Here is a 26,993-nt window from a genome sequence, read left to right as displayed (position 1 = left end):
AGCTGTTTCGGAAAGGAAGGTGTGAAGACACTGTACACACACTTAGCTGAGACTTAAAGAAGGCAATCTATTTACGGCACTGCTTCCTTTTGAAGGGATGTAGGTTTTCTGGTTTAAGATGGGCGACAAAACTCTATTAGATATCAGTCCTCAGAAAGATGGTTTCTTACCTTTCCTTCATTCGTCTAGTAGTTGGACTTCCCTGGGAATAAGAGAGTAGCTGTAATACTCCATTGGCTGGGTAGGTAAAATGTCTTTTTCTATCACCATAAACTGATCAATCACTACCACTCAGAAATCAATGAGTACAGAATTAGGGGCATTTATTAAAGCCAAAACACGGTGTGCATGAGGATGCTGAAACAAGAGGGATCCATCAGGAGAGGATGTTGGGCTTCTGATGCTGTACTCAGCCAACACTTAAAAGTGGACATGCCCAACTTCTAAACTGACAAGATGACTCAAAAGTACTCAGATACTCTGGTGTCCAGAGGGATCAGGCCACAGCAAATGGTCCCCGGCAAGCAGACCCTTGAAGGGTGCTGTGTGGCAGACATATGAGGAACTGAGGTCCAAGACAGAATAAACACAATACTGTCAGTACTCGGGGTAAACGTGGGAGCTCACATGAACTTCCAGAGACTGAAAGGGCCACAGTGGTCAAACTGCCCCTTGAAGAAGGGAAATTAATTAACTCTCAATCTACTAAGGTCCTTCACTTTTCAACACAAGAGACAATAAACAGCTCTTTCCACCAGCCTACTGTCAAAGTGATAAAGAAGAACGTTCATCTTCATCGGTGGCCTAGAATCATGTTTCATGATCAGCAATGGCTCTCCCACCTACAGAATACCTCATGCCACTGTAGGGTACATCAAGAAAAAGGCAAATATTTTAACCGCGGGATGGGGAAGCCACGTGGCCCCAGTCCAGAGGCCACCACACCATTTGCTACCGCCTCTTTCCCACGGCCTCGCTGTGTGCTCGTCTCCTGCTTCTGCGCTCTGAGCCCTGGCTGGTCCTTACCGCTGGTTCCTGGGCAGGGGGCGGCTGCGCGGATGCGGCCGGCTGTGCCTGGGGCTGCTGTACTGCCGCCACAGCCGGCTTCTGCTGCAAGGCGGCCTGCTGCGTTAACAGCTGCTGCTGGTGCAGGGCTGTGGCCGGCGGCGGCTGCTGCGGCTGCTGTTGTGACGGCTGCTGGTAGAAGTTCTGTATCAGCTGCTGTTGGGAGCCTCCTTGGGACACCACAGGGAACTGGGCAACTGCTGGTTGCTGGGGTGCTGGGTGTACTGCCGGAAACTGAGCAGAACAAAGTGACAAGAAATAACTAACCCATTAGCAAATGATATCACTAGCACCAAGACTGTGGTCTCCAAATATCACTTCCATGAGAAGGAAACGGAGTTCCTTAGAGAAATGGCTAATTTCAGGTCAAGGACAGCCCGAGCCTGGAATCCCCCGTTACACCAAATAGCAAGGAAACCATAAAGACTACTGGAGTCACAGCCAAAGGACCCAGGAGTCAATCTGAAGAGACCTCCACTGGCCAAAGTTGGGACAATTTGAGCATCAAAATAAACAAAAATTTTAAAACTACAATGTATGGAAACATGTCAAATATGCTAAGATCTATGAGTTCATAATAATACTAAAATAAAACAAAAACCTCACCGTCTACCTTTGGAGGGTAACTAGGAACAAATTCATTCTTAAAACTGGTAAACGTGGAGAAAGAATCACGCATTTTTCTTGCCGTTTCTGTATAAACAGTACCTCGTGATAATCAAATACTTGATGGAAAAAGTTCCTCATAAAAAAATTCTAGCCCCTAAATGAAGAGGGAATGCTAGAATATCACCATTTTCCCATTGCTAATGAATTAATGGACTTAGGAAATGATCAGCAATGGCTGCTAAGCTGATGGGGAACATTGATGGATCTTACTATTATTAAAAGAGAGAACAACAGACGTTATACATGCCTCTGGTGTGATATAACCAGAAAAACAAAGAACAATCAAACTGAACTGAATACTGAGCAAGCCTCAGGAAATTACCAGTTTACACAGGGGATGGAGAAACATATTAAAGAGAACCACAGGGATGCCGTAAGCCAGATCCAGAATATGGAAAATTCTATGGACAAGTGACCCAGTTTCTTAAAAAAAAAAAAAAAAAAAAAATGATAAAGGGGGGAAAAGAGAGGAAGAGGCCGCCTATGGTTAGAAGGGGACTTAAAAGATATATTAATCATTATAAAATGAGTATGTTCATAGTAAAAAATATGAAAAAAATATCAAGATAATGAGAGGAAAAAAGTATATCACAACTAAATACAATATGTGGACCTTGTTTGGATGTTGATTCAAGGAAGTAAACTTCAATTTATGACACGAGAAAGAGTCAAACACTAGTAGACATTTGATGATAAGAAATTGTTTTTTTCCTCCAGTATATGATAATGGCATTGTAATTATGTTAGAAAAAGAAAAACAAGGAGTCCTTAAAACTAAGCTCCCTCCCTGAGGTTCCTCAGTGAGGTAAAGAATTCCCATGGCCTGAGAAGAAAGGTGAAAGGGAAGTGATCCAGATTGCTCCATCACGCAATGCTTCATGGTACCTACATGTGGGAGAAGCACTGATGTGATGGTTAATGGCTGTCTTCCTCAGGTAGGCTCCTGTACCTCGTGGGCCTTTCCACAGTGACGGCTCTGATATGCAAAGCGTGGGTCAGACTCTGACAACCTTACCTGTGGAGCCGGGGCCTGCTGTGGCGGCTGGTACAACGTGCCTGCTGGCGGCTGTGGCTGTGGCTGTGGTTGTGGCTGTGCTGGCTGCTGTGGCTGCGGCTGCGGCTGCTGCTTGAGGAAGAGCTGCTGCTGGTGCTGGGGTGTGGCCTGGGCCTGAGTGGGCAGGCCCTGGGCTGGAGTGGAAGGTGTCTGCTGTGGAGTGGGCGGAGCCTGTGGCTGCTTGGGCTGAGATTGTGGTAGAGGTTGGCTGGCTGGGGGCTGGGTTTTTGGTTGGGGAACAGTAGCTAAAAGGCCAGGCTGATTGCTGGATCCTGCAAGGAGAATGAACTCTATATAAGGGCTCAGAAATCTTCTGGACAAAACTGGCTTTCTTTCTTGCCAAAGCAAGAAACCCGGTGATAAGTGGACGGATCATCTTACAATCCATGTGCTCCTCACTGTCTTTGTACCTGGAAGGTCTTTCCTTCTTGCTAATCTATGTGCTTCATGTTTTTCAAAACAAGATTCAATACTTGCCTCCTTCAGAAAGTCTTCCCTTATTCACCATCCTATTTAGTCAATTACTCCTTTAGTCAGCATCCTGAGTATCTACAAATTCAGTTGGCCTTTGATGCTATTGTATATAAACACAGTCTTTGCACTTGCTGGCATGCTGCAGAACAAAAGCATCCTTTGATGTTTTGCATGCAGGTTACAAAACCTCAGTCTGGATGCCTGGCTATAAGTACACGGCCACCAAATTCACCAAAAGCAGTGAATAGGGGTAGTGATGTCTGAGTTCAGTTACTTGATACTTTGGATCAATCCGCTTTATGAAATTATACTCTGTCACCTCATTAGAAACAGAATACCAAAACATCGAGCGGTGACAGGTAATTCAAGAAACAGCATCACAGAAATAATTCTTCCATGTCAAAAAGAGGTGAGTCTTGCTTCTTTAAAGGCAAAGAGAAGTATATGAAATAAATAGGTAGGTATGGGATAAGTGGACCAAACCACAAAATCAGGGCCAAGACTAGAAAAAAAAATAGAGACAGCAGGCTTCAGTGGTCTTGGAGATCCCCCACCGATTTCAATGACAGGCCTCCCCTTTTGCTGGCCTCTTGCTGTACAATTTCAATGGCAGCTCATCTTTGTTCCTCAAGGAAAACTGTTATACTTTATGTGCCTCTCTGCATCTTACCCCTGAAACAAAACCAGGCTTTCTAAGACTTCTCTATTGTCCAGGATAACAAGGAGGTATACCAAATTTCAAACTACCCGAACTGACCTCCAGCCTGAGGTGGGGGCTGAACCGTGGCCCTCTTTCGAGGTGTCAGGGCTGGCTGGATGGGAAGGATTCCTGGGTTCGGCTGAGTCTGCCCGGCTTTAGGCCTCTGGCGGGGCGCAATAGAAGTCTCTGTGGTGGGAATGGGATCTGTCAGTCTAGACAAGGAAAAGAAAAAAAAAGATTGTGTTAAAGTGTGGGAAAATGGGGGAGGGGCAGAAAGAGTAGAAGATTAGCTTTCCTGTCCACACTCATCCAAATCTTCCAGGTCTGCTTAATCAACATTTCCCAGAGGGTGCTATGTGTTATTAGACGTTACGAATACAGACTTCATGGGTAAATAACTTGTAACATACTGATAAAAATATTGAGCAGATTTCTTTCCAGCAGAACTTTTCCTGTGTGAATATGTATGGAAAACCTCAAAGAGGACACTGTATAAAATACAGTGTTTCTCAAACTTATTTGACCTTGGGACCCTTTTACCTAGTACTTTCTAGGATTTCCCAGAATACACTCCGGTGATGATACAAAAAGGATGGTTTTCAGATGTAGAGGGAACTCAAACATGATTAGAACTAGCTGTCAAAATGGTCTCTCTACAATAAAAAGTATGTAAATGAGCTAATCCAACAAGACAACCAGAAGGAATAATAATTCAAGATAATGGCTTTGGGGAGTGTGACAAATATTCACATTTGCGTTTTTCCATGGTAATGTAATATTTAGCTGGGCATAGGGTCAACCAGAGTAAAAATCCTACTGCCCAGTCTCCAGTCTCTCCTGCTATCAAGTGCAGCCATGTGTCTAAGTTCTAGCCTTACATGGGATATAAGCAGATTCTTCTGTGGCAGTTTCTGCAAACCTTAAGAAATACCTGGTGCATGTCCTTTATTTCTCTTCTCCTTTGGCCATTCCTTGATCCTGCTGCTTGGAGCAGCATGCTACCATATTGGTTCATGGGGTCATGGCCACAACCGTAGGGATGGTAGACTGGTGGGCGCCTGAGGGCTTCGGGGGAGCAGAACTGCCCTACCAGCACTGGACTCCTTACCTCCAGACTTTGTTTACTTGAGAGAAAAAAAATAACCATCTATCTTATATAAGCCATTGTCGTTTTGGGCTTTCTGTGACTCACAGCCAAATCTAATCCAAGTGAGTACAGGGAGGAATGCTGTGTGCTCTGCTTGCTCCTCGTGATGCTGCTAAAGCCTGGGTGGTGATTCCCATTCATCTAGAGCAGTCTAGGCAGCTGGCCACTACCTAACACAGATCAGCATGGTCATCCTTTGAAAATGCACTTTAGGGAGTACAGCTGAGGTTACGGCCAAAACAAACCAGCTTCAGGAAAATTTCCAAAATATGTCAGACACAGCCTCCATGAAATGCAAAACAGGAAGCAGAGCAACTGGCCGCATGTCCTTCCCTGTGACATACCTTCAAGGTATATCCACTCTGGACCCTGAGGCTTTGTTTTCACTGGCATCCTGCTAGATGGGTGCTCCTATTATGGGTGAAGGACTGATAATATAAAAGCTACCACATCTGGGGAGGCTGCAACCTGGGGAAGGGAGGCGGGAAGGGAAATGGGACAGATGCTGAGAAAGGTGTTAGAAAGATAAAGCCAAGGGTGAGAGAGGTGAACAGACTTCTGTAGAAAACCCAAAGCTAAAAACCTCCACACTGGACTTCTTCTAAAGGTAACATCATAAAGATATTTGGATTTGGAGCCAGAGAAAACTCTATTTGAACTCTAGCTCCCTACCTACTAACGGTGTGATAATGGGCTTGTCATGTAATCTCTTTTAGCCTTGGTCCCTTATGTGTAAAATGGAGAAAATAATACCTACATCATGGGGTGGACGTGAACATCAAATACGTCAATGACTATGAAACACTTATAAAATGAAGAGTGGTCGAATGTTCGTTTGCATGGGCATCAACATGCTGTAAGGAAATAGTTGAGGCCAGGATATCTGGTTCTAAGTTGTCCTATCTGTGTGATCTGGGGTGAATCACTTAACGTACAGAGTAGAAAGCGTGGGTGCTGTGAGTTTGGTTCTTTCACTAAGTGCACATCAACGAACTACCTTGGGCAACTTAGAATTCTGAGTCTGTTTCCTCATCTGTAAAATGAAAATAACAATCTCATAAAAGTTTTGTTTTAAGGGGAAAACAGTCATTTATGTAAAGGATCTAGTATGGTATCTGATATATGCGATACCTCAGTGAATAGTGGCTACTTAAAGAATAGAGTGAAAAGGGCCGGCTCAGTGGCTCAGGCGGTTGGAGCTCTGTGCTCCTAACTCCGAAGGCTGCCAGTTCGATTCCCACATGGGCCAGTGGGCTCTCAACCACAAGGTTGCCAGTTCGATTCCTCGAGTCCTGTAAGGGATGGTGGGCTGTGCCCCCGGCAACTAGACCTGGAAGCTGAGCTGCGCCCTCCACAACTAAGACTGAAAGAAAAACAACTTGAAGCTGAACGGCACCCTCCACAACTAAGATTGAAAGGACAACAACTTGACTTGGAAAAAAGGCCTGGAAGTACACACTGTTCCCCAATTAAAAAAAAAAAAAGAAAGAAAGAAAAGAGTGAAAAAGAAAAACCCACCTGTGTGTGTGGATTGGGGAGCAAATATGATAATGCAAATGAATCATTGTAAATTATAGATAGGACGACTTAGATCCAAATCTCTTGGCTGTAAGGTCTGTGTATTCTGGCAGCATTACTGAAGTCCATACAAACTAACACTTTGGACACTCGACAGTTTATAAAAAAGTTTCAGTCATTAATGCATTTGGTATTCACACCTATCTTATGATGTGGGTATTATTTTCTCCATTTTACACAATAGAGGACCAAATGTTACCTGTTACTATGATTTTTATAAATGTGTGTGCTTTGTGGGAATGGATCCTTGCTTAGCCTCCAGTATATACCATGTTTAGGCCTAGTACAAACGGCCATAAACCCCAAATACCGAGCTATTAAATCAGCCCCAAAAGCCATTCCCAGAGGTGAGCATGGCAGACTTATATAAGAAATAAACAGCTTACAAAGTAACAACGTGGATATAGTTTGCTAAATTTGTTAAAAACCAAAGTCTCATTACTTTCGAGTCACATAACCATGCATTGTATAAATATTCAAGTGGGTTTTTTTGTGTGTTTTTTTAAATGTAGAAGTTACTTTACTATTCTATTAAAATTCACATATTCCCATCTAGGGTATATTGTTGACAGTTTGCTGCTAACGTTTCCTTGCCATGGGAGTGTGGAGAGGAGAGAGGTATACACGTTTCCAGGATTACCCTCAGAATCTGCCATTTGGAAGGCGTGGCAGCCATGAGGATGTGTCCTGAAGAACTTCAATTGTAAAGAGTGTAAAAGACCAAGTGACCCAGGGGCTGCACTCCTGAAATCCAGTGCTGTGCTTGCCACGCTTCCCGTGGGTGCTCCCAGCCTTACCATCCTAGCCACAGGGATCATAAGGCAGGTCGGGTCCTGGGAGACACGGGACTCTGCTAGCTGACTTTGGCTCGAGGACTCCCTGACACCTTTGGAGAACCTTCCTAAATTGTATGGCAATTCCTAGGTTATTTCCACCCAACTTTCTCCTTCCTCTCTTTGGGTCAGACTTGCGTTGCCTCCTGATGGCTCTCCCAGTTCTTCCAGGCTCCCTCCCTATTTTCTCTCCATATTTACAGGTGCATTTCCCCAAGTAAAATCCCAGCTTCTTTAATCCTCTTAGCATCTGCTTCTTGGAAGACCTTATGTTACACAGAATGTGATCAGCTCAGATCCACAGGCTCTTGTGCTGTTCATGGACTCAGAGCTTTGACCTTACATTCCTAACGTGGCCAGGGCCACAGAAAGTGAGAAGGAAAAGGAGGTGGAGGCTTAGGGTGCTAAAGGAGGCAAACAAAGGCCAGGACGCCTGTGTAGGACACTCCTGTGTTAGTGATATCTAAAGTCTGCTGTCGCCTCCTCTGAATGCCCTGCGCCTACTCCCAAGCAAAGGAAACAGCTGCGGAGTGCTTGATGCTCTTTCACACGTAGGTCACTGTATTTCATCACATTCCGCCTTATACTGCCAAAGAACAGCTTTTGCCTAGAGGGGACGGAGCTTGCTTTCCAGTTCTGCGCAGCCTCTGACCGCGGTGTTAGAAGACCTGGGAGATACAAGGCACGCCCCCCTCTCCCCCACCTGCTACCGAGCATGAGCACTGAGGCATTTCCTACCTGGCCTTTGGCTGGGTCTTCTTTGCAGCTGCCTCACTGGCTTTCACGGGTTCAGGAAGCTTTGCAGGAATAGGAGAGTTCTGTAGAATTGAAAGGGGAAATTTTTAAAAAGGACATCACAGATTTCTTTGTGAAAGAATAACCAGCATAACTGGGCTGATGGAAAAATGTGTCGGGGTCTTCTGGAGTGGTTTCCTGACCCTGATCTCTGGTAGAGGGGAGGGAAGTTAACCAAAAGCATATCCCACGGGACTCAGTCCCAGTGAGGGAGGCAAGTCTCTGAGAAGAGGACAGATCAGCCTGACAGAACAGCACACTCTTCCGCCATCATTCTCAACCTTCTGTACCGGCTAAGGTCACTGGGGCTTGTTCTCAGTTCCCTTTTCTTTCTACTGCCCAGCTTAGAAGTCATGCTATAAAAGGAATGGAAAGAAACGTCTATAACCTATATTACTATTTAAGTTCTCAGCTAGATCGTAGAGAAGTCAGAGCTGACTAGTGTGTCAAATCAGGGTGTGTTCAGTCTTCCAGGTAGAGTGCTGGGAGCACCACAGCCACCGGGTGTGTCATTGCTGAGCCAGCACCTCTTCCCAGCACGGGAGGCACTATTCAATCCACAAGCCAAGCAGAATTCCTCTAGCAAGGGTTTGCACCCATCCATCTAACAACACCTCTCGAGGGAGCACCGCCGTCCCTAACCACGGGAAAACCGTTTACCACTGCTGAGCAAGTACCAAATGACTTGAGACTTGTGAGCTGACTTTTTAAAAAGCAGTTACCAAGCTGAATACTTCCCATTATGTTTCATGTTACTTAACTTTATGAATGGGAAAGAGGGTCAGCAAAAGAAAACATGGTCACATAGGTTACTGTACAATATCCCTGATTTACTATGGGAAACCTGACAAACGGAATACCAGTACTAATAAAACGGTTCTTAACAGGGATGTCCCCTTTCCTTCATGCTTTCCAGGTGGGAATGATTTCTGCAGAAAATATCTCCAAGCTTCTCTTCCACCCTCCAAGTGTTCCTCTCCCAAGGGAGGAGGTGTAACTTGTTTGACTGACAGATTGGGAGGAAAAGGTGAGCATGTCTGGCTGGCCCTTGCCCTCGCTCCTTTAGGGAAGAGCTTGTCTCTATGGAATCAGGCGCTCACTGCTTAGTCACGTGGCTCTAATACCAGGGAGCCTGACTGGTCAAGCTACTGCTCTGACTCAGTCTTATTAGTATTAAAATCAATATCCTGAGCTCCACCTGAATGATTCCCACATCTGACCTAAATGTGGGAGTGAAAGTGGCATGTTATTTATCAGCACCCTCAGTCCCCAATAACGACTTCAGAAGTTCATTACTGGACAAACAGGAAGATAAGTTCAGAGGAGCACTCATTTATCATGGCATCCATTAGTAAAATATTCGAGAGTTGGATCATACTAAAACATGAAAAATACGCCAAAACTGTAAAAAGGGTGTTTGCAAGAATTGTACTCTGAAAATGGTACGCGTAGAGTTTAGGATTACTAAGTGTAGAAAACATTCCTGTGGCCTGATGTGTGGGGGGCGGGTAGAGGAAAGGAGGGTGAGTCATAGGTGGCCAGCAGCAGAAGCACAAGCAAGAAAGCTCTGCTGCAATGCAGGAGAAAAGGGACAAGGGGCGCATGTTCCAGCCGGCAGGGGACAAGTCCAGGGCCTTGTCTCAGGCTGCCTAACCACCTCTACGGGAACACCCCAGTCACCTGGCTCTCAGTGAACTGGGAAAGTGGACAACAGTTTGGTCAATCTTTCAATCTTCACCCAAAATGCTCAACTCAATCCCGAGGGCATTTTTTTTCTTCAGTGTAACTGCCTCAGTTTTGTCATTAAATTCTATGGGAAAATTGGATTCTCTTTGTAGCAAATGCTTCATAGTTAGTTTTGCCTGAATGTCCCCTACTAGACAAGCGAGGGACATCTACATTCTTTTAAACAGCTGATTAACACCCTAAGAATTTCTAAATGACAAGTCAATTATGTTTACTTCCCCTAAAAAAGCACCTTTCACATACCTGTACATTTGGAATTGGGCATTCTTTCTTGAGTAATTTAAATGAGAAGTAGGAGACCTGGTAAATATCCGGCCTTTTGTCAGGGTCTGGTTCCAACATATACCCTAAAACAAACATGTGAACTTTTTAAATAATACCCTAACAGTTAGTACATGAGCTAGGAAGCATCATTTCTCTATTACCAAAATTTTGTTGTTTTAAAATTTTTATTTCTCTTTTATTTCTATAAAAGTCAGACAGTGCAATTAGCCCTTTTCCCCCCTACTCAGAAAGGGAAGCTCTTCTATGCTAAAATTTTTAAGAGCCACAAGGAAATAACAAAGTTTTTGAATTGTAACAAAGATACTTGAAGTTCACACTCTGTGCCTGGCAACAGGTACTCAAGCTCTCAATACGAAAATTCTGGTACCTAGGAAGTTACATGGTCTTTTGCTTCTGGCATCCTTAGCTCATGTGATCTTGCTAAACAATGATTATTCTTGATAATTATAACCCAAATTCAAATTTCAAAATTTTATTTATTATTCTTCTGTTGGAGACATAAGCTGTTTTCCAGTCTAGAAGGAATCCAAAAAGTAACAAATATATCTCTGCTTTTACCATGATCTATATAGATCACTTGTCTGTTTCCAGCTGCCCTTTCTGAAGCTGGAAAAATCCTCAAGAAAAAAAGTCTTTAAGAAGACACACACACACACACATACACACACAACAATGCAAGGCAACTCATTACTCAAGGAATCAAATGAACTCATTACTCAAGGAATCAAAGACACCAAGTTCAGAAAAAAATTGATGAGGCTGCAGTCTTGTGACGGCCTTGCAGAACAGGCAGGATTTGAGCTGGTCCTTGAAGGTAGGACAGAATTTAGTCAGTCAGGGGAAAGCAGAGAAAAAGACGTTCTAGGTGAGAGAACAGTCTGAGCAAAGATGGACTTGGAGAAAGGCAAAAGAATGCCTTGTTATAAGGAGCCAGAAGGCAGAGCAGAGATTTCCCTGTCAGAGAGAACAGGGAAATAAGGCTGGCGGGGAGGGATGGAGCTAGAATACAAAGGCTCTTCAATGCCTCTAAGAATCTGGGCCCTGCTGTGGCCATGAAGCTTACTGCATAGGGACATGATAGGGTGGCATTTTACAAAATTAATCTTGTGATGAAGGTGTGTTGGATAAACTGCAGAGGGAAGGGAGAGGCTACAGCCAATTACCAGTACAGGCAACTTGACAGACTTGACAGAGTCTGTGTATAGTACCGTGACAGTGATGAGAATAGAGAGAATGTAATGAAAACAGGAAATGCCAAAGAAAGAACTAATGTCACCTAGGAAATACTCTTTCATCTCTCTTGAAAGGCATATCCAAAGAAAACCTTAAATTTCAGTCATCCAGGCTTTAGTGATGACACCACTGATAGAAACTGAAACCAGGACAGGAGAACCTTGAATTGGGAGTAAAAGGACGTGCGGTGGGGTGACAATAAATTTAATTTTAGACCTGTGAGTTTAGGGTGACAGAAGAATCTTCAAATAGTATGTAAATTGAAATAGATCAGAGTTTAGAAAAGATGTCGTGTTACAGACATTCATAGCTGTTTTGCCTAACATGAATTTGCTGCACAAATGCTAAAAAGAAAAGAAATTATTACCAAAAATCCAATCATTCTAGCATTAAATTTGGCCATTTTCCCATATTTCCTTCCAATCTCATTTGCAATTCTAGACTAGATATATGCTTTATCTCTGAAAACAATCCAAAACCATTAAATCCCATTCTCCATTCTTTAAATACCCTCACACCCCTCTCTCTCTTTTTTAATAAATGAAAGAGGCAGATTGATAAAATTGGCACGCTGGAGTGGGGAGTCACTTAAAAGTTATCACTGTGTTAACTTGGGTAAATTTACTTATACTTTCTCAGCTTCAGTTTCCTCATTTGTACAGTGGGGATAATTATATTTACTACATAAGGTGTTAAGAATGAAATGAGGTACAGGTAGGCCCTCAAAAATGTCAGATGCTCCGACCTACACTGGCTTCTATTTTCTCTAGTGCATCCCCACCCAGAACACAAATTGGGTTGCTCAGAATTTCTAATCTGTATGGTTAAAATTTAGATGCTACATGTCTTGACCGATGTAAAAGGTGATTAAAAAAATCTCTGTTTCTTCAGCATTTTACTCAGGGGCTTATGCAAAGATTGCTTATTCTGCCATCTGGTTAAGGAACATTAGCACATATGCTTGCTATGACAACGCAAAAGAGTGGGGAATTTTAAAATCCAGTGATTAACCTAAATGAGAGGAAAAACCTAGTTCTATAGAGTTCTACAGTCTTAATTATGTATTCAGCCAATGCATTGCAATCATTTTAATTTGAATTGCTTCTAGTTTTGCAAAAATGAATTTCTTATTACGTGATATGAGTCAGCTGGACTCCTTTGGTACCAGAGCTTTCATACAGACTGCAAGAGAACAGAGCAGGACTGTACTGCTCAAAGCACAGTTAGGGTTTCTGCGTGGGTGGCTGACTCAGGTATAAAACAGAGTCTCGATTTCTAGCAAAAAAAAAAACCCACCACTCTACCGTCACTAGACATCTTTGAGTGACCCACCATTTAAACTGACCCACCAAATCAGTTTAAAAATCTGATTTCTTTGTCTTTGCATCTAACCCACCACTCCTAGGATCTAATACCTTTATCCTCCAATTCATTCCTAGAGACTGAATATGATTTAGAGATAAAAATATGAAACTACAAACTTGAAATACTTACTAATTAAGCAGTGCATGTCTTGAGAATATCGAGAGTTATCAGGAATTGTGAAGTTTCCATCACATATTGCCACCTGACTCTCCCCAAATGGCAAAGTGAAGTAGCATAATTTATACAATAAACATCCAAGAGCCTAAAAAATAAAGACAGCAGATTACTACTGGTGGTTTATTTACCATAACTATAAATTGGGTCTACTGACAGAGTGGCACAGTCCAAATTTACTAGCAGATATAAAAACTATGTATTATTAACCTATTAGTAACTTGAATTTAGAACCCAATGCCACTATTAAGCTGCTGAGTTACACTATTTACATCATTACCAAATTGTGCTCCAATAAAGAACAAGTATTTCAACTGTTTTGCTCTTAAGAACTAGTTAACGTATATGTGACAACCACCTGAAAATGGGCAGGTCACCTGAATAATGTTCATAGAGCTCTAAAGTAATTTTCTTTGCCCTGCTTCAAACAGTAGCAGGTCATCTCAAGAATAATCCTGAGGGATAAGCAGACAACAATATGGTATAGTGGCCACTCTTGCGGTGGCACTGTCTGGATTGAACTTGGGAGTTTACAGTCAAGACTGCTGAGATCTGAGATGTGGACAGGTTACTTCACACCTACCCAAATGTCTGCCTTCGTAGTGATGATTTTGCCACTGTACAGGTTGACCATTTCTGGTGCTCGATAGGACAACGTTGTGTATCTACAATAAAGAGATTCATTTTTTGTTAAATATGTCAATGACATAATTAAAAACCAGGGGTAGCAGAAATACAATTTATATATACATAGAGTTCTCTGGGAGCAATCTGTAGAACAGAGCATGAAATGTTAGTGCAGATAAAATAAACAGCTGTCCTTGGTAAAGACCGGTGGCCCTCTAGCAGCAGTCCTAATCTAAGAGCATGAGGGGACCTAGACAGTAAGGCATAAAATAAACTCTAAAAAACAACTTTTCTTGGGTCCTCAAATAACAAAATCTCCTGAAAATCCTTGTTTTATGATACTATATTTGCTGATATGTTTTTAAAAATAGTAATCCCCTTTAATGTGGCTTGACACCTAGAGGTAATACTGGCGAGGACACTGGAGAACAGCAGAAAGTGGGCCATGGCCGGGTGGGGAGATGGATGGCTCTTCGCTGCTGGAATAGGGCTGAAACAAGTTTTCCTCTTATCTCTGGCTCAAGAAGAGAGGAGTCTGAGCTCATCTTCAAAGTGAGTATGTTTTGCTGATACCAAGCACGTCACTTGTGCTGCAGTCTCTAGAGCCCAGAGGTAGTATGGTTTAGGTCCACTAGGGCCTTGGATCCGAAGTTTTCATGCCCTAATCGTGGCTGCCAGGGGTGATGCGGAAAGGAGAGAGGATCAAGGTATGAGTGGGCACGTGACACTGGTGATTTACTAGTAGTAGGAGTGAGTGCTGTTGCCCGTGCAAGTCCAACACTCTGCACAACTGGGGAAAACAGTCAGGTTCTCACTGGAGTCACCTATCTAAAGAAGCTTTTCCTCATGGAAGCCAGTGATTCAGTATCTTTGGAGATTTCAGTAGCCCTACTCACCATTAATGCCACTATCTCGCAGGTGAGCTCCTTATGAGCAGAAGGAATAGCCAGCAATTCAGGGTTCAGTAGGAAGCACATCCAACTTATCAACAATGTCGCAGTTGCTGTGATACCACTTAAACACATCACAGTATTTCTGCAGTGTGTGCACCATTCAGTTTTTTAAGGGCTCTGTGACGTAAATCATAATACGTACAGACAATGACCGCGGACACACGCCTCAAGTGCTGTAAGGTACGTTCGTTTTCCTCTGCTGCTCAGTGGTTATGAACCCGCTCCACAGCCTCACTTAAAATCAAACAACCCAACTGCTAGCATGACGCTCTGAGAAGAAGAGCCATGAACTAGCACCGCTGTCTTCTCACCCTGGCCGTCTCCTCCATATGCTGAAAGGAAAGTTGCTGATATAAAATAATAGACAAAACTCCAAGAAAGGAGGAAAAGCTTACTTCTTAATCTCATCTTCTACTGCATTGACTCCCTCATTTTGTGGATTCTGGAATTTGTTGGTGGCGCTTCCGAAGTCACACAGGACGTAGTGGCCTCGGTCATGCAAGAGGATATTTTCAACCTGGAAAACATTCCCCAACCATCCATTCCAAGATATCATGTAATAACGGGTGTGAAGTTTTGGTTCTCATTCACATAAACAAAACATTTCTGACAATCCCATTCATGTGCACAAGAAAGTTATTCTCTTCCAAGTATCTCAACAGGGGTCACCCCAAGAACAAAAAAGCACAATAACGGGAAAATGAGAGTGGAGGCAGCAAAAAGAGGCAACTCCACAATGGGAAAGCAAGAGTCCCATATTTTTAGATTTCCAGCCACATTTCCCACCTCTGCAGAAACAGTCCTTATACTTTCAAGCCTCTGAATCTTTCCACATGCCCTTCTTTCAATATAGAATGCTCTCTATGATTCCCGCCTCCTTCCCCAAGTATCAAAATCCCATTGCTCTTTCAAATCCAGTTTAAAAGCAACCTCTTCTTTGAAATGTTTCTCAGTCCCCGATTCAAACAAATGGAGCTCCTTCTCTGTGTTCCTTTAATGCTTCGCTCTTCCTGATGTCAGTTATTTCACTCGGGTCTTATAAATACATGCATCAACTTCTTTACTACAAGAGGTTAGGATTTTCACAATTAAGAAATATTGCGTTTTAGTTACCTCGCAAAGTAAGTAAAGGCCTGTTTTTACTGAGCCATTTTAATGAGCCGTTTGCCTTTTTATGGTTATAGATGCATTCTTTAGGCAGTGAGTTAGGAGCTCAGGGGAGAAGGGAGCTTACAAAGACCAGAACCTAGAAAAATCCCTGGTATCAAAGGACTCTGCCAATGAAATAACAAATCCAAGACAGCAAGCACTACTGTACTCAAGATGTATTGATTAATTTTTGTTATAGGTCAATTGGGCTGACTAGTACGCAGGAGGACAGACTTGGCTGTGTGTGGGCAGTAAAATGGCAGCCAAACATCATGTTAGACCAGTAAGTCTGTAGTCTCCTGGTTTTTTGTCTTCAGGCTTCCAAAGACTGAGCACCAAAGACTGATCACAAAGTCAAGAGTAGACCGGAAGTACCTTAAGGACAAGCACAGTTATCCAGTCTTCTCTACCAGTGCCTAACATGGTGTTTGGTACGGAAAGTGTTGGTTGGTTGGAATTAACTAAAAAACAGAAACACATACAACAAATGTGTGTGTGCGCATCTGTGTGTGTGTGTGTGTGAGAGAGAGAGAGAGAGAGAGACAGAGAGAGAGAGAGAGAGAGAGAGAGAGAGAGAGAGAGAAAGAAAAAGGGACTGTCAGAAACAGGACAGGAGCCACCAAATACCAGGCCTTATTATTACTACCAGTTCTTTTAAAAATATCTGGCCAATGGTAACAATCTCTTGTTTCTACACTTTAATTTTTATAAAATTACATATTGTATAATGTTTATTTTATATTTTATGGTCTGTATACGCAAATGCAATACCTAAAGTTTTTGCTGCAAACTGATTCTATATAGTTGACTTTCTTATTCCTACTGAGACTCACTCATGGCAGTGTTGTAAGAGGGTTTTGTCATTGTTGTTAACTCTCGTTCCTTGGAATTCATCTGAGGAAAGCTTTTGAGGCCTGAGTTTCAAGTCCATTGTCCGTGCAGAGAGGATTTAGCTTCTGAACCTGGGGCACTAATAACCTATAATCACTTTAGTCTAGAATTCTGACCTTGAGTTTTTTAGCCACACAGGCAGTGTGAACCATGGCCATCAACTTGCGTGATTAAGAATTCTCAGGGGAGACTTGTCCCCCACAGACAAAGCTGAGGCAGGCAAAGATGTCTACCATCTACAGCTTTTTTTATAAAGCTCATCAGTTTAATCCAGGCACACAAAATGAAACAATCAAGCCATTCTGAACATACACTCACTTTGAGAACCTACAATAATTCCAATAAAACAGCTTAGTATTTCCAGTCTAATTTAGAGGTTACAAAAACAACAGCTACCATTACTGAGCTTTTCCTATTATGAGTACTAGGCACTTTACATGGATTATCTTAATCCTCATAACAGTATAATAATATCCCCATGTTCCAGATGGGGAAGTGAGGCTCGCAGTGATTAAGCCAGGAAGTGAACTTCAGCAATCTAACACTGCAAGTGACAGGCCGAAAGCAGGTTAGAAGCAGAGCAATTACCCAAGGCCCCCAGCCCCACCCTCGAACCTTGGTAGGGGAGACGACTAGACTCACCAGAGTACTGGATACCAGCTTAAGGATAGGGCTACCTTAGTTTTTTAGGTTCAGAAGTGTCCCTATAATAGGCATCTAGTCAATGAGGAACCAAGTATCTAAATATTGGCCCTAAGCATTCCCTATATTGCCCAGTTTGTCCTTGTGTTCAATTGCTCACTCTCCGCTAGTCAAATCCTGGCCATTCTTCAAATCCTTGCTCAAGTCCTAACTCCTCAGTAAAACCTTCCATGGCCACCCTACCAATTCTACAGTACTTACTGTCACTAGGCGGGGTCGACAAAGTAAACCCTTTAGGCAAAACCAAACCATTTCCTATCCTCTGCTTTCTAGCTCCCACAGCAGAGATGAGCAGTTGAGACAGAGACTGTATGGCAGACAAGCCTAAAATTATACTATCTGGCCCTTTGCGGAAAAGTTTGCCAATTGATGGTCTGTAATTACATCTTACCCAGACCAGTATTTTACACACATAGGTGTCGGAAGCCATAGAAATCCCCAGGCCTTGCCTAGGCAGAACTTCCTGGTCACAAAACCCAAAGCCCGCGCGCGCCAAACCCAGAGCCCGCGCGCGCCAAACCCAGAGCCCGCGCGCGCCAAACCCAGAGCCTGCCCATTTCCTTGTACCTCATATGGCATCGCCCTGTCCTAGCCTATCAGCCCGCGACAAGTACCTCGCCACCCTATGACATAGCATATCCCACCCCCATCTGACATAGCTATATATATAACCCGCCATCGTAATAAAATTTTGAGGCTTGATCAGATCCCTGTCTTGCCTCCATTCTTCGCGTCTCCTGTCTCCCCTTTTTTTTTCATCCTCAACAGGTTTCTTCCCCTCGTCCCACGTTGCATTGTCCTGCCGGTCGGGACACATAGGGACCCCTAGATCCCTTATACAGCATTATTCAGCAACAATCCTCCTTTCTGGACTCATGTATCTTACAGGACTCATGTGAAACCTCACTTCTCCTATTATACGTGTGCAGTTCCTTCCTAAATCAGTTTCTATATTTCTAATGCTAGAACGTACAACTTAGAAAACAGAAAAGTTAATTCACATCAAGATACAAGCAAGGTAGCTCTGGAGACCAAAATCACTGGGGCAGGGAGGAAAACTAACTGGACAAAGGACAGAATAAAGATAAGGGGCACTGGGGTTTCTTCCCCCTACCTTAAAAACTAGCTTGGCCTTTCTGGTTCGTTTCAGAGTGGCAGCCGTCAGGAGTCACACTATATCCAACCTGGTCCCCACCTCAGTTTGCCTCCCTCCCTCCCACAAAGATCACATTGTATAAAACTATATTTAAAGGAAAACCAGTTAAACATTAAGGGTGTGTACAAAAGTAGACAAGAGAGCCAGAACTATCAATGCAGGCAAAGCTTATCAATATCAAAGAAATATCAATGCAGGTAAAAACAATAACACCTGCTCTGGCTACTTTGCAAGTTTGTTGGGAGGATCAAAAGAAATTACAAAGGTACAATCTCTTGGCAGCAGCTGCTTCAGCACTTGCTGCATGCTTCGCTCCCTCTCAGTCTGTCCCTGGGACTTGTTACACCTGTGAAAACCTTCAAGATCAAGTTGGCCGCTGCCCTCGGTCATCAGCGCCACCATCATCGACCAAACACTTGACAGAGAGCACGGTGTGTGGCAACCACATTGGACTTGGAGTTCAGAAGACCTAAGAGCCTATGATAGATGTTCTGACCTTGGATGAATCTCTGAAGCTCTTTGGGCTTGTTTCTCGTCAGCAAAGTAAAGCTGATAATATTTATGAAGCAAGTAAGAGAATGCACATGAAAGCAAACTGTCAATATCTCTATGCAAACATAATTTGTTACTACCATTCATTTATTAATGAAACACATTTGAAGTCCTACTACATATCAAGTACTTTTCTAGGTTCTGGGGATAAGGCTGAGAACAAATCAAAATTTATACTGTCGTGGAGCTTAGTGTCCAGTTGAGGATTATAAGAAAGTAAGTATAATTGTCCAGCAGCGATCGATGTTATGAAAACATCCCAGCAGGTTACCTATATGTAAGTTTAAGAGGAATGCTACCGAAAACAGCTGGCTGGGGAGGACCGTTCCCAGCAGAGAACAGGCAGCATAAAGCTGCTGAGATGGAAGCGTGCTTGTGGTGTCTGAGGCAGAGGCAGGCCACTAGTGCTGGAACTGCATTGGGCTGGGCACTGGTACCGCAAAGAAAGGGGAAAACGTGGCACTGGACATCATGTGGGCTAGTGCTCTTATGAATGGGGAGATAAGGCTGGGCCTTGGACAAAAAGAAGACCTTAGATAAGCAAAACTAGTAGTAGGAACAAAGGCACAGAGGCAGGAGTGATACAGCAATGGTATCAGCAAATAATAGCACTTACTAGTACTAGATACTGCCTCAGGCACTTTTACTTACAGTATTTCATGCAATTCTGACAAAGCCTCATTGTCCCCACTTAACAGATGGGAAAACGGAGTCCAGGTGTTGAATGTGCCTTAGGTCACAGGACTGGCAGAGCAGGATTTGGGTTCAGACTGCCTGACTGCTGAGACTACACCCTCACCCACTGCACTGATGTGCGTTATGTAGTTAAGGAACATGGACAGTTCAGAATAGAGAAAGAGATGGGAGCAGAAGGAGAGAGGACCAGAGAAGCAGACAGAGGGTAAACTGAAGAAGGCTACTAGGAAACCACTCAACATTTTTAAAGGTCAGCGGCAGATGAAAAGAGGTGTTTTAGGGAGGTTAGCATGGTGACAGATGAGGGAGAACAAGAAAGAAGATAATGAGGACAGGTGCAATCGTCCAGGTGTGAGGTGATTAGGGCCAGGTCTAGAATGGGACCGATGGGAATTAAATGAGATTAGGAAGAACGGGATATAATCTGACACCATCTTCTGAAACCTTCAGATAACGTGCATAGTGATTTTGTTTTTGGCAACGTCCCTTTTAGCGTGTAAGCCTAACATCGGTTACTAGTGCTTACAATCCTCAGATCGATCTGCTCTGTGAGAGTTTAATTACGGCTGACCTTACTTCCCAACCTATTGGCTTAAGCATATTATTAAAGTTGTCATTCCCAAATTCTGCTTAGAGCTTTAGCTAAAAGGTCTGGAAAGCCACCTCCCACTGACCTCTACATCTTGACATTATTTCAAACAGATATGGCATTCAGGCATTTGTGTCACAGAATTTATTCCCACTGGAAATTCTGGAGGATTAGATGAATGCAGGTTTTCAAACCCATGATTCTAAAAATAATCTCCATCCTATTGTATACTTCATGAGATCAAAAATCTCTTTCTGACAAAAGAGACATCATGACTTTTTCAATTATTAAGTCTTAACCCTTTATCCCATTTATTAAGTGCCGTGACAAACAGGATGGTACAATACAGCAAAATCAAGCAAACCAAAACCAAAATGGAAGTGAAAAACTTCAGCCTTTGTTGTGGGTTGATCACTGCATGAGCTGTGCAGGTCACAGCCTTTCTGGACAGAGGTCAAAGGAGAGGGCTAGCTAAGATAACCTTCCCAGTCTGTGACACATGATCTGTAATAAAAACAATTTCTTATCTTCCCTCAGAGAAAAAAACATTTTTAAATGGGAGAAATAATCAAAATGTTAAAATAATGTATTTGAGGAAGGCCCTTCCTGACCTGAAAGAACAGCATTTCCGTTATGGTTATTTTTAGAACATGAGCTGCTTAAGGACCAGGACCGCTTACATACATATTTCCTGTATGTAATTTGAAGGAAAGACCATACATACAGTGGGCAGGGCAAGAGGGGTTTTTCTCAGTGTTGCATGTGAACAAGCAGACTCCAGAGAGGGTGGCACCGCCTCAACAAGGGAGTGCACAGCTGGTCTGGCCTGTGATTTCCCGTGTCCCACCAGCTTTTATTCCCAGTGGTGCCTCCTCACCCAAAGGAAATCCTGCTCGTGGAGAAGCAACCAGGAGACCAGTGACAGGAGCATCAAGAACATCTTGGCTCTGGTTACCACGAGGACTGCGGTGGCTGGTTCCAGTAGTGACACAGCTCAGAGTGGCCCAGGCTATGTGATACAGCAACATGGCAGGGCAAACAGGAGGTATGTGGGGACTTTTCGCTCCTGCCTCAGGCAGCTGGCGGTGCGGCAGGTAAATGTGACTACCCACCGTGCACATACTAGTAGGAATCAACAGAATCTAACATGCTAAGAAAAAGCATCTAGATGGCACAGAGTGTAAGATCTGGGGAGTTGTGGAAGGCTTCATCAAAACAACCAGGAGTTAACAACTAAAATCAACAGCGACAGGAGTCCTCTGGAACAATCACAATCGAGGCCTCCTCCCAGGGACCCGTTTACGGTCACTCCTTCCAAGGTAGAGGGGAAAGGGAACCACTACTAGTGCTCCGCAGACTAACTAATGGCCTTCAGTATCTATTAAAACACAACTACAGAGCCCGACACCGTGCTCAGCGCCGTGCTACCTCCTGGGACCACTGAGCAGAGGCAGGGGACAGGGCCAGAGGCAGGCTGGAGATCGGAACGTGGCAGCCTTTTGCTCATGCCGCTGCCTTATCCTCAGACTCCAGTTTGCTCCACATCCCTCTGCTGAGACATCTCACAGGCTGTTCAGTGCAGTGAACGGAGAGGTGGGCCTCCTGCTGCCTGAGCCCAAGCGCGGACCTACTGTGTCCCCAGGCAAGACACTGGGCTCTGTACCTCAGGTTCCCATCACTGGTGACGCTTACCCACCACCTCTCAGGAGCACTGTGAACACCACAGGGCAATAATATGCCGGGAATATGGAAACTGGGTAGGTACTACTTACAGATATGACATGATTATCATTTTGACCTCACTTAATCCAACAGATATTGAAAAAAGATAAAATAAAGGAAGATTTTCTTTAAGAACATAGGAATAGCACTCCGTAAAGGATATTTGAGGGCCTCTGCCTCTTCCCTTTGCTCTCACCTCCAACACTCTCAGGACGTACTGTGGCCGGGATATGCCTGACAGGACGTGCACACTCTCATTTAACTCTATCTGAACCCTAACAAAGCTGGCACTGTGTTTCCAGTTCACAGATGAGGAAACTGAGGCTCAGAGGCTGATTAGAGGAGCAACCAAGGAACCTGAGGAGGAGCCAGGGAGAGCACAGTGCCACTGAAGTCAAGGGAGGCGCCGGTCACGAAGGAGTCCGAGGCCACAGAAGGAGAGTCAGACAGGGACTGAAAAGTGTCCTCTGCATCCAGCAATGCGAACCGCACTGCGTGTTCATCTCTCATGGCGCTTACAATTCTGTAGGTACAAGTCATACGGCGAGTGCTGCCACATCAAGAGGTCCAATATGAACTGAACTCCATCTGACATGTGTGTGGGGGGGGATGGGGCTCCAGAGAGGCCAGCGCTGACACAGTTCACAGAAACAGTGCCTGCACTCACAGACCAGTGCTGGGGCTGCCCAGCCATGCTCCCCACCTATTTTTCTGCCCCCCACAGACTCTTTTCCAAGGCTGGCAGCAAGGAGGGAGATCAGCTCCATTGAGTATTTTGAAATACTCAATGTATTTCAAAATATGCCTGCTAACAGGCCCAAGAATGTCACTCATCATTAAAGGCAACAACTGAATAAAAAGCGCATACTCAGAGCCAGGGCCTGTGCCACCGGCGCCAGCTCTGCACCCTGCCCTGCACTGGCCCTTCCTTCCCTACCTCCTCATCCTCAAAGGCCTTGTCGGTCCCTTCTGTAGGCATCCACGGGCTCTGCTCTCGGCCTGAAATGTCCTTCATCCTCTCCGTGACCACCCATAGCCGACAAGTACTTCGAAATCCCACTTTTCCAGAAGATTCTAACCACTCCTGTCTGATCTCACTATCTGATCATACATGAAGCAACTTGGTTTTCATTTTTCATTATTTTGTTCTATAAAGTTTAGTATTTCACCTATTTCTGTTTCAAGTCTAAATAGTTCATTTACATCCTCTCACCAATACTCGAAACACCTTGAAAGTAAGACCAAAGAATTATGTACTTATGAAGTTGGACAATTAAGTTCGGGAATTTGTTGCAAGGATGTTGCTAATCTTTTTTGATATCAGAGGGATTATCCATTACGAATTTGTACTAAACAGTTAACGAAGCTTACTATTTGGAAGTGCTGAAAGACTGCATGAAAAAGTTAGATGACCTGAACTTTTCGCCAACAATTCATGGCTCTTGCATCACGACAATGCACCAGCTCACACAGCACTGTCTGTGAGGGAGTTTTTAGCCATTAAACAAATAATTGTTTGTTTATTCCCTCCCTACGTACCTGATCTGGCCCTCAATGACTTCTTTCTTTACCCGAAGATAAAGAAAATAGTGAAAGGAAGACATTTTGATGACATTCATGACATCAAGAGTAATATGATGACAGCTCTGATGGCCATTCCAGAAAATGAGTTCCAAAACTGCTTTAAAGGGTGGACTAGGCACTGGCGTCACTGCACAGCTTTCTATTGGAAGTACTTAGAAGGTGACGGTAGTGATATTCAGCAATGAGGTATATGGCACTTTTTCTAGCATGAGTTCGTGAACTTAATTGTCCAACCTCGTATACTACGCTACGCTCCTATCTACTGAGATGTATTCTCCTTTTTCTACTCAGAAAAAGGGCTGACTATGGGCAGAGATACACTGGAAAAAAATGTCTAAGGCTTTTGGAGGTATGTACCTAAATTCCTGAAAGATAACTGCTTTAGCATGGAAATGCCAGTATATATGTTCCACTTCACACCCACTAAGGATGGCTAAAATAAAAAAAGACTAACAAATATTGGTAAGGATGTGGAGAAATTGGAACCCTTCTATACTGCTGGTGGGATATAAAATGGTGCATCCAATTTAGAAGACAGTTTGACAATTCCTTAAAAAGTTAAACATAGTTACCATATGACACAGCAATTCCATGCCTAGATATATACCCAAGAGAACTGAAAACATGTGCCTACATAAAAATTAGTATATGGGTGTTCTCAATAGCCTTATTTGTAATAGCCAAAGTAGAAACAACTCAAATGTCCATCAACTGATGAATGGATAAACAAAATGTGGTATATCCACACATCGGAATATTCTGCCACAAAAAGGAATGAAGTACTGATACATGTTACAACATAGATGAACCTTGAAAACATTATTCGAGGTGAAAGAAATCAGATACAAGAGGCTGTATATGATATGAGCCCACTTTACATGAAATGTACAGAGCAGGCAATAGAAATTAGATTAGTGGTTGGAGAGGGGGAATAAGGAGTGATTGCTAATGGATACAGGGTTTCTTTGGGGGATGATGAAGTGTTCGGGAATTAGACAGTGATGATGGTTGCAGAGCCTTGTAAATATACTAAAAGCCACCAAATTATACTTTTAAAGGGTGAATTTTATGGTATGTGATTTATATCTCAATTTTTTTTAAATAAAGCAATTTTTTATAAAAACAAAACAAAAACACCAAAACTCAAAACAGAAATGCCAGTGTGCTGCTGTGATGCTCAAACTTTAGAATATACAAAACCCACTTAGGGTGCTTATTAAGATATAAATTCCTGGGCCTCCCTGGCACCACCACCAAAATTATAGCCCAACAGATTCGGTGTGGAACCCAGCAGCCTGCATTTAACAAACATACCAGGAGGTGCTGATACAAGTTATTAGCCCTGAAGCACATTTCGCAGAACACAGGTGTAATGGAAAGAAATTGTAATTTAGAATCAGAATTCTGGGATTGCTTCTTCCTAGTCATACGACCTCAGGCAAGTCATGTAACGTCTCTGCTCCTGAGTTTCCTCAATGATAAAATGTAAAGAAGAATGTCGCCCTCCAAAGAGGACAGGTACATAAAAGTGTCCAGTACAGTACACGGCACACAGTCGATGCTCCATAAACTGGCGCCCAGTTAGCTAGCGAATCCTAACTGGGTGCCAATTCCATTCTACAAACATTGTCAAGTGACTGTAATATGAAAGCCCCAGTGCAAGGGGATGGTAATTAGTTGAATAAATATTAAAAATAATCAATGGGTTTTGGAAAGTATGAAATAGACTTTAAAGACCAAGCATCAATGTTTACAAACTATCTAAATTAGCACATTACTTTTCATGACCCTGGAAAAGTGAATTTGGGAGTATATCAGGAAAAAAGAATGTGTTCAAGCATTTGATGATTATAAAGAATTTCAGAAGGCTACTTACTTACGTCATGAAATTGATACCTGTACCATACTGTTATCTCTTTTTTTTCCCTTTGTATTTTCTCCCTTCTAGCAGAATGTAAGCTTAGAATTTGGGACCATGCCTCAAACTTCTCTCACATCCTCACAGCCTTCGCCGATCCCTGGGGCAGGTAGAAAATACTCTGTAAGAAGACACTTAATGAGACAGTATAGTCTGTTACCTTCAGGTCACGGTGGATAATAGGAGTCTTGCACTGATGCAGGCGGGCAACAGCTTCACAGGTGTCACAAAATATCTGGAGCACTTCATTCTCTGTAAAACCTGTTTGCAGGCGTTGGTTCATCAGGTTGACCACCTGGCCTCCTGAAAGAGGTACAGAGTGAAGGAGAGGGTGTAACATTCAGACTCATCGCTTACCCAAGAGAGTGAATGGCTGTCCACAGAGTATCCTGGACCAAGCTAACAGAGCTCAGTGATCACTCACTGAGCCAGGGATAAAAACCAGGTGTCTTGATTCCCAGCCTGGGATTCGTTTTCTTACAATCCAGTGCTTCCTCTAATGCGTCAAAAACACAGTGGCCATATTTTATAAAGCAGCCCAGATGTGAGCTGCCCTCATTATGTCTTCAAGATCAGTTATAGAAATGACAGTGGTCCCGCTCTTAGCTGCCTGGTTAAACTGTCCCCACTGTATATGAGACAAGGCCACAGCTTCAACTTCCCATATGTGTTAGTAAATATCCAGTTGCGCAACAGACCCCAGGAGAAGGAAGAAGACAGCTTTATAGTGTCTGCTTTAGGAAAAACCTGGTCTCTCTGGCTTCACTACTTGCTGACTGGTCTGGAGAAATGCTACACCAACATTTAATCTCTAGGACCAAAGACGGATGGCCTCACTTACAAAATTTGCCAGATCCCTGGATACACTGCCTCGTCTCTAAAAATTTTACTGCTCAAAAAGAAATAGGCAGGAGGACACAAACTGTCAAGTTCAAATCTGGTAGTATTATATTTTACAAAATCAGGTTAACAGTTATTACCGTAAAGGCTGAAATTACTGGTAACATCACATTTTTGTGATCAGCGACATATTTAATTTATGAACAGGTATCTTTAAAGGCAAGGAAAATTGGTGGACGTTAGGGTGACTACAAAATAGTGAGTCAGTGACCCAAACTTCTAAGTGGCAGCTGCTTAGGCTAAAAAAGCCAAACCTCTAAACAATGGTTGTATGAAATGCAGTCAACTGTGAATAAATTAAGCCACAGTCTGGATTGCCCAAGATAAGTACTGCTTGAAACTCCATGCTTTTAACTACTTAACTCCACTGTTAAGAGCAGCATGTTTTGAATGTAACCTTACTGGCAATTACAGCTCTCGAGCAAGGGGAGGAAGG

The 26,993-nt window shown here is 43.3% G+C and overlaps 1 protein-coding gene across 6 annotated transcripts in view; it reads right to left on the bottom strand.

Annotated features, from left to right (window-relative positions):
• Positions 1-26,993, bottom strand: part of AAK1 (AP2 associated kinase 1) — a 161,467-nt gene that overhangs the window by 44,286 nt on the left and 90,188 nt on the right. For all 6 annotated transcript variants that reach the window (XM_081068799.1, XM_081068798.1, XM_081068800.1 and 3 more), the window contains exons 5-13: positions 25,818-25,960; positions 15,094-15,215; positions 13,702-13,783; positions 13,074-13,206; positions 10,305-10,408; positions 8,259-8,338; positions 4,020-4,174; positions 2,750-3,060; positions 1,027-1,299 (exon numbers count right to left, since the gene is read on the bottom strand). In XM_081068799.1, the coding sequence (XP_080924925.1) occupies positions 1,027-1,299; positions 2,750-3,060; positions 4,020-4,174; positions 8,259-8,338; positions 10,305-10,408; positions 13,074-13,206; positions 13,702-13,783; positions 15,094-15,215; positions 25,818-25,960 (1,403 nt within the window). The remainder of the gene's footprint in view (positions 1-1,026; positions 1,300-2,749; positions 3,061-4,019; positions 4,175-8,258; positions 8,339-10,304; positions 10,409-13,073; positions 13,207-13,701; positions 13,784-15,093; positions 15,216-25,817; positions 25,961-26,993) is intronic.

Source organism: Rhinolophus hipposideros (genome assembly GCF_964194185.1).
Source record: "Rhinolophus hipposideros genome assembly, chromosome: 12".
Taxonomy (NCBI): Eukaryota; Metazoa; Chordata; class Mammalia; order Chiroptera; family Rhinolophidae; genus Rhinolophus; species Rhinolophus hipposideros.
The sequence above is the reverse complement of the archived record's forward strand: the minus strand, read 5'-3'. Positions and strand labels throughout refer to the sequence as shown.